Consider the following 12,147-nt stretch of genomic DNA (forward strand, 5'->3'; position numbering starts at 1 on the left):
CCCTTCCCCCTTGGTTGACGTAGGCGCAGGATGCAACGTCGGCGCTGTCGGGAGAAAAGACACAAGCAATTATTTTCCCATTTTTCTTTTCTTTTTTTTCACTTTCCCCAAATGGCCCTTTTCAAAATTGGCTCCTCCACCTGACAACAGCAGTTACGTCTTACCTTTCGAGTTGATTTGAGGCCCAGTTGGTGTGATTCATTGTCTCGCCATCGGACCAGGTCAGATTCTGGCTCCCGTCTTCAAAGCGACACCAGAACTTGTCGCATTTCTGGGGGGAAAAAGAACAACAGTCCCACTTGTCGCAGCAGTCGACGGCCGCTTGCGCTTCTGTCTCACCTGGTTGGAGAGTCCCAGCCAGAAGGGGGTGTCCTCGCCCATGGTGCCCTTCACAAAGTCCTCCTCGGCCGAGGAGGTGATGGAGAGCAGGTCGCCGCCCATCCGGACGCAGTGGTGCCAGGCCCCCAGCCAACCGTTGGGCGTCACCACCTCCTTCTTGTAGCAGCTGGAGTCGTGCTCGAGCCACCCGGGAGCACACTTGTTGGCTGAGGGCACAATTTGGGGAACAGATCAGAGCACACTCCTGTTTTTGCCCTTCAGTCCACCATTTTGAGCAAAGGGCAATTTGCGGGTCACGGCTGGCCAAATCTACATTTTCTCGGGCAAATTGGAAGATCCGGGACTCGACTTGGTTAGCTTAGCCCAATGGCATCAGAGACGTTTACATTTTGAAAGGATTCCGGAACATTCACCTTGGCGCTTCAGAAACAACCAAAGTGCCGTTGTACAAGGTAAAACGATGCAAAAAACATTCAACACATGGCTGAGTACTTCATAAAAACGAAAAAGGACAGAATTTGTTGGTTGGCATGGTGTGACTCCAGGGTCATTGTTTTCAACGCAGTCGAAGGCGACTTACACTCAGGAGCCGGCGTAGCCTTTACTGCAAGAGGAAAGAAAAAGAGACATCAAGGCACAGACGTCAAGGAGCGATGACAGTCGGTGGGGCGCTGCCTCTCACTTACCATTTCCTCTTTTCTTGCAGACGTAACCTCTCTTCTTGTTGCACGAGTCGTAGTGCCAGTTGCCGTTGCCAGTGAGGAAGGAAAGACAATTTCCATCGGGGGTACCTGGGGGGCGGGAGAGAAGATCTCAGTGCTCCTCCGTTCCTCCAAATTGCAGCAGACAACCGTCTCCGACAGACCTGAAGTCGAGTGGACGTAAGTGAACGAGGCTCCGTCAGCCCACGTGCTGCCTTCGTCACTGATGGCGACATTGGCGCCCAACCACAGAGAGGATGCTTTCATCAGAGCCTTGATGTAACCTGTACCAGAATGAACGACATCATCAAGAGGAGCCGAGTGAGGAGGACGCGTCATCCGTTGAGCTCCGGGTGATCGACTTTCTCAGCTCAAAAGGAATTGAGTTAGACAGGGGGACCATCGAGAAATATTAAAACCAAAGCAGCAATAACAGTGCGGTTTGCAAACACAAATTGGAGCTACTGAAACAGGGTAGACGGCTGAGGGATCAGACCTAACCAGCATCTGACCAAAAAAATGCGGATATTGCATATATATGTGTGTGTGTGTGTGTGTGTGTGATAAAACTGATCTATATATTAAAAAAAACTGTTCACAGAAAAACGAGAAAACGAGATTGAAGAAAAAAAAAAAAAAGCTTTTAGCTGACAGTCAATATGGATTCCGGAAGGACACTAATGGATCTTAATAGATCATGAACCAAAAGCATTTGACCCAGTAAATCATGGCATCATGGACTGGCTGAGGAGCTACTTAAGCAACAGGCAGCAATTTGTAAAAAGTCTGGAGATCATGTATCCCATAACAGGTGAACAACCTCTGCCCTTGGTCCTCTTCAACGACTTGTGTATCCAACATCATGAAATGATGATGATACAAACATCTATTGCGCTGGGGACAATTTACAGCAGCTTATGGAAACCAACAATCACCACAGAAATGAATACGTGGTTTAATGTAAAACCAAACTGCCAACAACAAAATTATTTGTCAGGTATAAATCGAAGTGAAAATTGACAATGGTATGAAAGAAAGGGTTTCTGAAAGAAAATTCCTGGGCGTGACTGTTGACAATAAAAAGCTGCTGGAAATCACACATTAATCAATCATGTAAAAACAAAAATGTCAAAGGTTATTGCAATTCTGAGGAAAGCAAGAAGCAGTCCGGACTCCAGATACTGCCATATCTGAACTACTGCGTGGAAATACGGGGTAACACCGAATAAGGCAAGCAATAGGAAAAATAACAAGGAGCATACAAACGCACTTTTTATAATACCCGACAAACTTTTGTCACTCAGGGATGTGATCAAACACAAGACGGCTCAAATTATATGTACACAGCAAGGTATAAAAGGTATAAATTTGTTTCTGGAAAGGCAAGCATGGTGGCTATCATCTGAGAAAGGAAGAGAATTTTCAGAGTGGAAAAGTCTTAACAACGATAAAAAGTAAGGGTATGACCGTCGTTTGTGGGGTGAAATTATGGAATGGTCTGGAAAATGAGCATGAAAATAGGGCAAACACAAGTGTTCCAAAAAAAGTGTCGAAAAACTGGTTCCTTAACATGTATGAGGGGAAAAAAAAGACAAAACTGACTACACACAGACTGACTACACTCGAGCATTCTTTGTTGTTGGCGGTTTTGGGTTGTTTGTTTCAGTGACTTAGATATGGCACTTTAAAGTGGTGTTTTATTTTCCTATTTTCATGTTTTAAATAGGTTCGAAATGAACATATAACAACAACAACTTGTTCATGGCCAATATTTCAATTCATGGCCGCCTACCGCGTACGAAGGTCTGCTCATGGTCGTCGGTGATGCTGAGCAGGTTCCCTTGGAGGCGTTGGCAGTCGTCTTGCGCCTCCTGCCAGGTCTTAGTGGGCTGGCGGATCATCAGGTAGCAGAAGTCGCTCTCGGAGTTGTCCAGCCACCAGCCGCATTTCTGAGTCCAGTCTGCGAGCCAGACGGCGTAAGACAGCGCAAGACGGCGGCAGTGCGGGACACCTACCCGGCTGGCCGACTAATGGTGGCAGCTGTGGAGGCCCTCCGCGCTTGGCTGCAGAAAAAGCGGAGCGAATATGAGCAAATGCTTCACGCATCCAAAAGGGGCGCTCGGGAGGGACGTTTGCACCTGTTTTGCAGACCGGTGGGTATGTCCAGCGGCAATTACAGTTTCTGTACAGCCTTTCGCTGGTATACAAATTAGAACAGTCACCACTGGAGCTGTAGACAACTTTTCCGTAGTCCTGCGGACGAGATTTTGGACAGAACTTTAGCGTGTTGCATTCGATGTAGTCATCTTCCCGCCGCATTTCCTCACTTGCACCGTTTTCGTACCTTCTCTCATTAAAGTTTCACTTTGGTTGTTGGTTTCACTTTGTCAGTCATAGTAGTATGAACATTGCAATAAAACATTGTGCCCGCCCTGGCAACCCAAATACATGTCTGGGAAAAACATGCACAGAGCAACTAACCCTGTCAGTCAAAGTAGTATGAACATTGCCATAAAACATTGTGCCCGCCCTGGCAACCCAAATACATGTCTGGGAAAAACATGCACAGAGCAACTAACCCTGTCAGTCAAAGTAGTATGAACATTGCAATAAAACATGGTGCCCGCCCTGGCAACCCAAATGTCTGGGGAAAATGTGCACAAAGCAACTAACCCTGAAGACCTAAAGACCGTCCATGATATATCATCTTAACCGCCTCCTCTCTAAAATCAGATCGCCAATACTTTGTAAGCGGCTGCCCGATGCCTCGAGACAAGACGGATGCCTGCAACATGACTTTTCCAAAGGCCTTCAGCAATCCACTTACAGAAGCTGTTCCGTCAGTCCACCCGTAGTTGTTGCCCTTCTTCTTTTCTCCCATCCAAGTAGAATAGTAATATGAGTGATCTTGATGAAAGGAAGGAGAACAAGAGCTTCAGGGCAAGAAGAGCTTCAGCCAAATGACGACTGTGGCGGTGCTCACCAGTAATGAATCGGGCATCTTGCTCAGAGTGTATGCTAGCCAGGTGGCCTCGCCGGGCGAGACAAAACTTCTCGCCTTCCTCCCAACTTCTATGCGTCGTGTCAAAAAGATAGCAATCATCGCCATAAAGGAAGTTGCCATCGTCGCAGTCGGAAGCTGAGGCCACAAGGAAAAACATTGAGGAGGAAACCATGACGAGATGGTTAAAGCGCAAATAAGCGTGCTGCAACTCACTCTTCATTACAGCAGTAACACTATTGAAGGTACACGTCCGTCCCTCCGGGCAGCCTGCAAAAAAAGACCCGTTTGCGCATCTCACCTTTCATCAGCAACGTGACCACGGACGTGCAGACTTACTCTGCGGCCGTTTGCACATGTAGGCCAACGAGGAAGCGCAGGAGCCAGACCTCCACTTCCCAGGCGACAACTTAACTCCTTGGTTGACGTAGGCGCAGGACGCGACGTCGGCGCTGTCGGTAGATTATAAAAAGGAACATTTTCCTATTTTTCCTTGAGTGCTCGTTCTCAAAATTGGTTCCAGAACCTTTACGCGTGTCCGCCTGACAACAGCATGCGAAGATGTGACTTCTTACCTTTTAAATTGGTCTGAGGTCCAGTTGGTGTATGTCGTTGTCTCACCATCGGACCAGATCAGCTTCTGGCTCCCGCCTTCAAAGCCACACCAGACGTCGTCGCATTTCTGGGGGGGAAAGAAGAAAACAGTTCCAGTTGTCGCTGCAGAGTCCACGACTGCTTCCGTCTCACCTGGTTGGAGAGTCCCAGCCAGAAGCGGGTGTTGCCCATGGTGCGCTTCACAAAGTCCTCCTCGGCCGAGGTGGTGATGGAGAGCAGGTCGCCGCCCTGCCAGACGCAGTGGTGCCGGGCCCCCAACCAACCGTTGGGCGTCACCACCTTCTTGTAGCAGCTGGAGTCGTGCTCGAGCCACCCGGAAAGACACTTGTTGGCTGAAGGCACAATTTGGGGATCAGGCGGATAGATCAGAGCACACTGATGGAACACTTGCATGTTTTTATTCTGTGCTCTTCATTGGGGGCATCTCAACCAAATGCACGAGGATTCTGTCAGGGGGGATGGGGGGGGCCAACGCCCATTGTCGCTTTGGCCCCTTCCAAAAACATGCCTGTCCTCCATTTTTGGGTTCAGCCAGCGCCATGCAGCAACGTGGAGCTGCTGATTGTTTGCATAAAAGCATCACTTACGCCTGCCAAGGATTGCACACAATGGCCCCAAAGTGATGATACTCAGCTTCAGATGTACAGTGGGGCAAAAAGTATGTCGTCAGCCACCAATGGTGCAAGTTGTTCCACTTAAAAGATGCCATCATCATCATCATCTTCAACCTCAGCAAATACCCCACCCACCAGTTACGCACGTGTGGCATATCGATGACCAATGAGCTAAACTCAAATCAGGTCATCGCACATTTCACCACTGGAGGGTGCTAAAGCACAACGCAACTCAATCGAATGGAACACGTTGCAACAGTTGGACCGCTCCCCCCTTCTTAGCTCAAGAAGACCAACCGCCCGCCCGCCCTTCCTTATATCAAAGTACAAAGCCAAACAAGCCAGGCCTGACTGTTTCATGGAGAAGAAGGGCTTTTAAACTGCGGGCTCAATCAATCAATCAATCAATCAATCAATCAATCAATCAATCAATCAATCCTAATAAGCATGGACTCTGAGGGGCAAATGCAATTATTCAGATGCGCCTTGCGATTCACTAGCAGAAATGAACACGCATTGAGAGTCTCCTACTCAATTTTGCAATCTTTGAAAACATTATGCCGACACATTTTGATGATGCACAGCGATATTATGAACTGCACAACTGTGTTGCAACTTTTTGGTGTGTGATGATAACAGACCAGACACAAAGGTGTATTATTAATAATATAATTACAATTAATATAACATAATGATTATAATCTATATTTAGATCATAATAACCATGATTTTTTTTATAACAGAGGTGCTAAGAAATATCTATTGTATAAAGGGGCTGTAAGAAATTATTGCTAATACTCTATCAAGGACTGTAAGAAACTATTAATAATAATGACTAATAATGATTGATTATTATTCATTATAATTAGCTCATATAAATCATGAAAATATTCGTATCATAGGGGCGCCAAGAAATATCTTGTCTATATACACTTGTGCATAATATATTGTATAAAGGGGTGTAAGAAATGATTATTCTTATTTATTATTATCATTATCATTATTAATAATAATAAATGTATTACTTTTATTATTATTAAACTAGTATTATCACTATGATCACTATTATCATTATTATTATTATTATTATTATTATATATAATTTATTATTCTTCTTGTGTCTTATTGTCATTCTGTGTCTTAAACCCTAACGGTGCAACTCATCTAAGTGTCACAAAGTCCAATCAGCCGCTCCTGAATTCCAAGCGTGCCCATGTTTTAGGAATAAAAAAATAGAAAAAATAAAAAATAACAGAGCGAAAGAAAAACAAAAGTATACACGGAAAAAAGAGATGGAAGGAAAAGCCCAGTAAAAACACATTCGGCTTCCAAAATAAAAGGGCCAATTTTAGATTGGATATTTTGAAGTTATATGCTCAACTTCAATACGTCATCCTGACAGCCAGTGCGCACTTAAAATTCACAAGCGGGGCTCGTTTGCCGCCGTAAGAAAACGCAAAGACACTTGACTCAACGGTTTTAGCTCGTCATTTCAAAGTCACGTTGCTCGGATGTTCGGACACAACAGCTTCCCACATGAATGATGAAAATGATGATGATAAAGGCAAGCCTCGATAACAAGAAAGGTCCGGTCCGGGACAATTGACGTACACAGCAACTACATCAAAGTGTCCGAATAATGAGGATTCTTCAAAGTTCCTCAAAGTGTTTGTCGTCCAAATGTGTGACATTGCAATGATTATTTTTTTTCTCTCAGGCACCGTAATGTTAGAATAGAAGCAGATGCAGTCGTGCTAACTCACAGTACAGTACATTCCAGCTCTTTACTGTTGTTTCGATGGACTAAAGATACAAATTGCTTACCTGAAGCACATGCCCAATATATGCCAATCAGGAGAAGAACACGGTTTAATTCTTCCCACATGTTGGAGGAAAATCCCCCCTCTCACTGAGGGTCGCAACGATTCTAGTCGGAAGAAAATAAATGATAAGTCGCCTCACTGCGAGTAGCCAGTGGTTCAAGTACAGAGGAAAAATGAACGTTTGGTCCACCCTGCTCCGAGCCAAAGGCAGGCCACGCCCACACTTCAAAAACGTCACATTCGAAGGTAGTCATCTCAAAGCACTCTCAAGCGACGTGGGGAGTGGCGCGCGCGTGTGTGCATAACCAAAAGGAAAAAAAAAAAAAAAAAAAAAAAGCCTTTGATTCCTTTTGTTTTTGTGACTTTGTAAATGTTCTGGAAGGGAACAACAGCGAAAAGCAGTCAACTCGTTTAACAGTAAATACAAATAATTAAATCCAAGTATGAAAGTTGGAATTCAATGAGGTGTCACTCAATTTATGTTCAAGTATACACAAGACTACAGAAGCTTTTCCATTCACGCCTCTCAGAATTCGTGTTGATTTTCAGAGAACATGAGAAAATACATTTAGCGGACGTGCTTTTGAATGAAAATGAACGAGGAGACGATGAGCAAATGAATCTGGGAGAAATGAAGGGAAAGCGTCTCCAATTGAGCCTCGCAGGCCTCGAATGCAAAAGCACAAAACATATGTAGAATACTTTTTATTCATAATATCTATAATATAAATAGGATCATTAAAAGTATCATATTTTTTATTGAATCTTTGATTCAACTCCTCTGTGAACGTGCCTTTTCCTTTCGGCATTGCTTGTAAACACTCGGTGTAGACTGGCCAGCTCATCCTACTTTGTAGCAAAGTGACTCGATTTGAGGAGAAGGGGGTGACTTATTTGCCACCCGTGCAGAGAAACCTGCAATTGAGTGAAATGGAACCGAGTGGCAATTCTATTGACAATGTACTTAATAAAGAATGCAAATTTTGAAAACCAACGTGACATTTTCTTTCATTTTTACTGCAGGTCACAATGGGAAGCAATTGATCAGTATTAAGCAACAAGGGGGCTCGGTTTTCAACAAGAGGGAGCAGACAAACAAACGGCACCGCTGCTTGTTCCTTATGTTGCGAGTCCAAGGTTGCCTGAAACAAGGGGGCGGGGCCGAGTCGTTCCTTCCGACGGGCAGACACGTGACAGCACCACACCGCAATGGCGAACAAATTGAAAAATGACTTTGGACTCATCACACTCCTTTGGCTTTGCTGCGGGGGAGTCGTCAGAACGTTCAAGGCTTCTTCCACAACGATACGTTTGTTTTACAAGAGCACAGACACATAGTTGTTCACTATTGGTCAAATTGATAATAACTAAAAAGTATCCACTTAGGGACAAAATTCCCCACATGAAATGTCTTGGAAAGTCTCGAGTGGCATGGCTGCGCGCTCAATAAATGTCCATAAAAAAAAGAAATAACAGTTGAATAAATAATGCAAATTTTGAAAACAAACGTGACATTTCTTTCATTTTCACTGCAGGTCACAATGGGGACCCAGTGTCGTTTTTGCGGACGATCGTTATTCAACAAAAACAACAACAACAACAACAACAGCAGCAGAGAACCAAAATCCACGGATAGACGGATAAGCCTTTCAACAAGAGGGCGCAGACACACAAACGGCCACGGCGCTTGCTATTACTTGAATTTAATTTCGATCGTGACGTCGACCCTCCCCCCATTGACTGGCAAATGGATCCAGAATGGTACCTGTTAAGTATTATTGTTTATGTCCGCCCTTAGACTCACTGTGTGTATTAAGGCAGTGGTCCCCAACCTTTTTTGCACCACGGACCGGTTACGTGTCAGAAATATTTTCGCGGACCGGCCTTTATATAAATAAATATATTTATATATTTATTATTTAAATATTTATAAATATAAATAGGATGAAATAAAATGATACGACTGGCATAAAAACAAATATAAACCACATAAAAATAAAACGTTGAATTAGTGGGAGCACCGAGCTCTTTTCTCAGAAATGAGCCGTTCCCATCTAGGCGTAATCGGAGACAATGACACCCGAAGTGGTTAAGGTTTGTCTTTAAATGCAGGATGCTTGGTCTCCATGTGCCGAAGCAGGTTTGAAGGCTTCATTGCCTCGTTAGCTAGCCTTTCGCCACATATGCGGAGTGCACTTGGCGCGTCAGAGTCACCTGTGGCGATAAATCCATATTTTAAGTAGGACTCCAGAAATGTTCTTTTAAATGCAGCTTTCCTTTTCTTAGAAGTCGTAGCCTCTTCTTCTTCAGTGTCCTCATTGGACGTTTTTCCCTTTCCGAAGAAGCTTTCCAAACTTCTCTGTTTCTTGCTCATTTTTGCTTGCCTCGCGGGCTTGACTGTGGTGACATGTCACGTGACCGAGACGAGCGCCCTGTGTCAAGAGTCCTTATTTTTCAGATGCACCGACAGATGTAATTGGGAGAGATTCGCCAAATTTTTTATATTTTTCAAAATAAATTCTTACTCATTTTTTCTAGCTTTGCGGGCTCGACTGGGGAAACATGTCACGTGACCGGGACGAGCGTCTTAACCTGAATGAATTGATCGTCAATGAAAAAACAAACAAAAAAAAAAAATTATTATTATTATTATTTTTTTTTTTTTTCCTGTGCGGCTCCGCGGCCCGGTACCAAGTGACCCACGGACCGGTACCGGTCCGCGGCCCGGTGGTTGGGGACCACTGTATTAAGGTACCAATTCTGTTTACCTTTTTGTTGTTATATACGGTAATGACGTCACTACATTGATGCTACCGGGGAAGAAAGTCCTGTCACAACGGACATGCGGATTGTTGTATGGGATTGACTGACGGAGAAGTTGTTGCGTTTAGCGCCAGTGTGTTTGTTAAATAAATACGCTGTGTTTTCAGCTGAAAAAGGAACCACGCATCGTCCTACTTTTCTCCACCACGCAGACAGCGGAAAAGTCACCGCTGCACACCATTTATTTGGTTAAGAAAAAGGAACCCCCCCCCCCTTTTTTTCACTTTACAGTACCGTTCGTTTGTGCTGGTTTGTGCCGTAAAAACGTTCGTTTGAGCTGCGACGGTTTTGTAGCTGAGACATTTAATGTCTAGCGATGACGTCACCGCATTGCGTCGCGTATTGCAAGCTCCTGGAATGCCACTGACGCAGGACGAACTTTAGCTCAATATGTTGCTTGAAATCTTCTACCTTGAAACTAGATCAAGCCCAAAATAAGCACCAAGAAGGCCATGGATCGATGTGTTCTTTGTATTTCTTACAAGTATTCTGGTTTTGTTGCAAGTTAAAAAGTCGAGAGCATCGGAAATGTGGAAGTATGTTTAAAGAAGCAAAATGTCGCCATCTGTCAGTGGCTCAAGTCCACTGCATTAAGGATCCGTCGTCATCTGACACTCAAGACAGAGGCTGTCAAAAAGAACGTTCTTTTATACTATATTGTGTGCTTATGATATTTATAGTATTGTTTGCCTGCAATTAGATCTTTATGATGTGACCATTTGTTATTTCTGCTTGCGTATGCTAAATGTATGTTTTGAGTTAGTTTGCTTCCCTTGTATTATGATATGTGAAGGTTTGTCCAATCCTAGCATTACCACTAATGGTCTGTACAATCAAAAGCTTTCAAAAGCAAAAAATAAAAAGAGGTACCGCAGTGAGCATGAAAAAAAAAAAAAAAAAAGATGTATATTACGTAGCCTAGTTGCAATTTGGGTCAGTTCGGTTCAGTGCTTCAAAAGTGCAGTGCACATCTTTGCATGAACCAGTCAGGGGTCATGATGCCATCAATTTGTTTCCATGGTTGTCATCTTGACTTTTTTTTTTTTTTTTTTACATGACACTAGTGTGGTGGGATTTTGATATCTAATGCTTGATTTGTGCAGTACGTTAAGCGCAGGCTTTAGTGCCATCTCGTGTGGGGTTTGCACGTTTGCATGCGTAGGTTTCCTCCCACGTTTCAAAAACATTCATGATAGGCCGATTGACCGCTCCTACTTGTTTTCTGTTTTTTTTGGAAGGGGGGTGATGGGAATGATGTGGGTCCTGCCACTGCCTGGCACCCAGTTCAGGATGTGCCCCCAGCTGGAATAGGCTAGCCGTGACCCTCGTGAGGATAAGCACTTCAGGACAATGGATGGATTTCATGCGGTGGAAAGCAATAGAGTACATCTTTTTTTCCAAATTGTTACAAAAGCAATAGAGTACATCTTTTTTTCCAAATTGTTACAAAGAGCCATGCAAAAATGCACCAAAATGGCGTCATGAGGAGGTCTGACTAATACTCGTACATCAGGAGTAATAAAGTATGATCTAATTGACCAGATTATAAAATTGCCCTGTCCAAAACAGTAAACTATTCAATGAGTTAACAGGTGACACCAATTGTCTTTATTATTTTATTGTTTTTTTGGGGTCAATTAAACATGACAGATGGAATAATAATGCATGGTAAGTAAATGAAATATAAGAAATCAATTATGAAAATGCATGGTAAATCTAAGAGAATAATAACATGTTAAATTGAACAAAATAATATCACATGTTAAGTCAAGAAGAAGAATGCATGGTTAATCAATCATAATAATGCATGGTAAATTGAACAAAATAATAATAATGCATGGTAAATCATAATATCACATGTTAAGTCAAAAAGAAGAATGCATGGTAACTTAAACAGAATAATAACATGGTAAATCTAACAAAAAGACTAATGCATGGTTCATCAATCATAATAATGCATGGTAAATTGAACAAAATAATAATAATGCATGGTAAATCATAATATCACGTTAAGTCAAGAAGAAGAAGAATGCATGGTAACTTACAGAATAATAACACATGGTAAATCATAATATCACGTTAAGTCAAGAAGAAGAATGCATGGTAACTTAAACAGAATAATAACACATGGTAACTCTAACAAGATGACTACTGCATGGTAAATCAATCATAAGAATGCATGGTAAATCAATCAGTCAATCAAAATGCATGGTAAACCAAGCAGAATGATC

The 12,147-nt window shown here is 43.1% G+C and overlaps 1 protein-coding gene and 1 long non-coding RNA gene across 2 annotated transcripts; both read right to left on the bottom strand.

Moving 5' to 3' along the window:
- Positions 1–3,232: 3,232 nt before the first annotated feature.
- LOC119119162 lies at positions 3,233–4,130 on the bottom strand. The gene is made up of 3 exons (XR_005097138.1): positions 4,024–4,130; positions 3,868–3,947; positions 3,233–3,293 (listed from the first exon to the last, which is right to left on the bottom strand). It is a non-coding gene; the product is annotated as an uncharacterized LOC119119162 (long non-coding RNA).
- Positions 4,131–4,277: 147 nt separating this feature from the next.
- LOC119119154 (snaclec agkisacutacin subunit A-like) lies at positions 4,278–5,049 on the bottom strand. The gene is made up of 3 exons (XM_037245676.1): positions 4,789–5,049; positions 4,617–4,723; positions 4,278–4,311 (listed from the first exon to the last, which is right to left on the bottom strand). Exons 1-3 carry the CDS (start codon positions 5,047–5,049, stop codon positions 4,278–4,280), a joined length of 402 nt encoding a protein of 133 aa, XP_037101571.1.
- Positions 5,050–12,147: the final 7,098 nt, after the last annotated feature.

The sequence above is a fragment of the Syngnathus acus genome, unplaced genomic scaffold, assembly GCF_901709675.1.
Source record: "Syngnathus acus unplaced genomic scaffold, fSynAcu1.2, whole genome shotgun sequence".
NCBI lineage: Eukaryota > Metazoa > Chordata > Actinopteri > Syngnathiformes > Syngnathidae > Syngnathus > Syngnathus acus.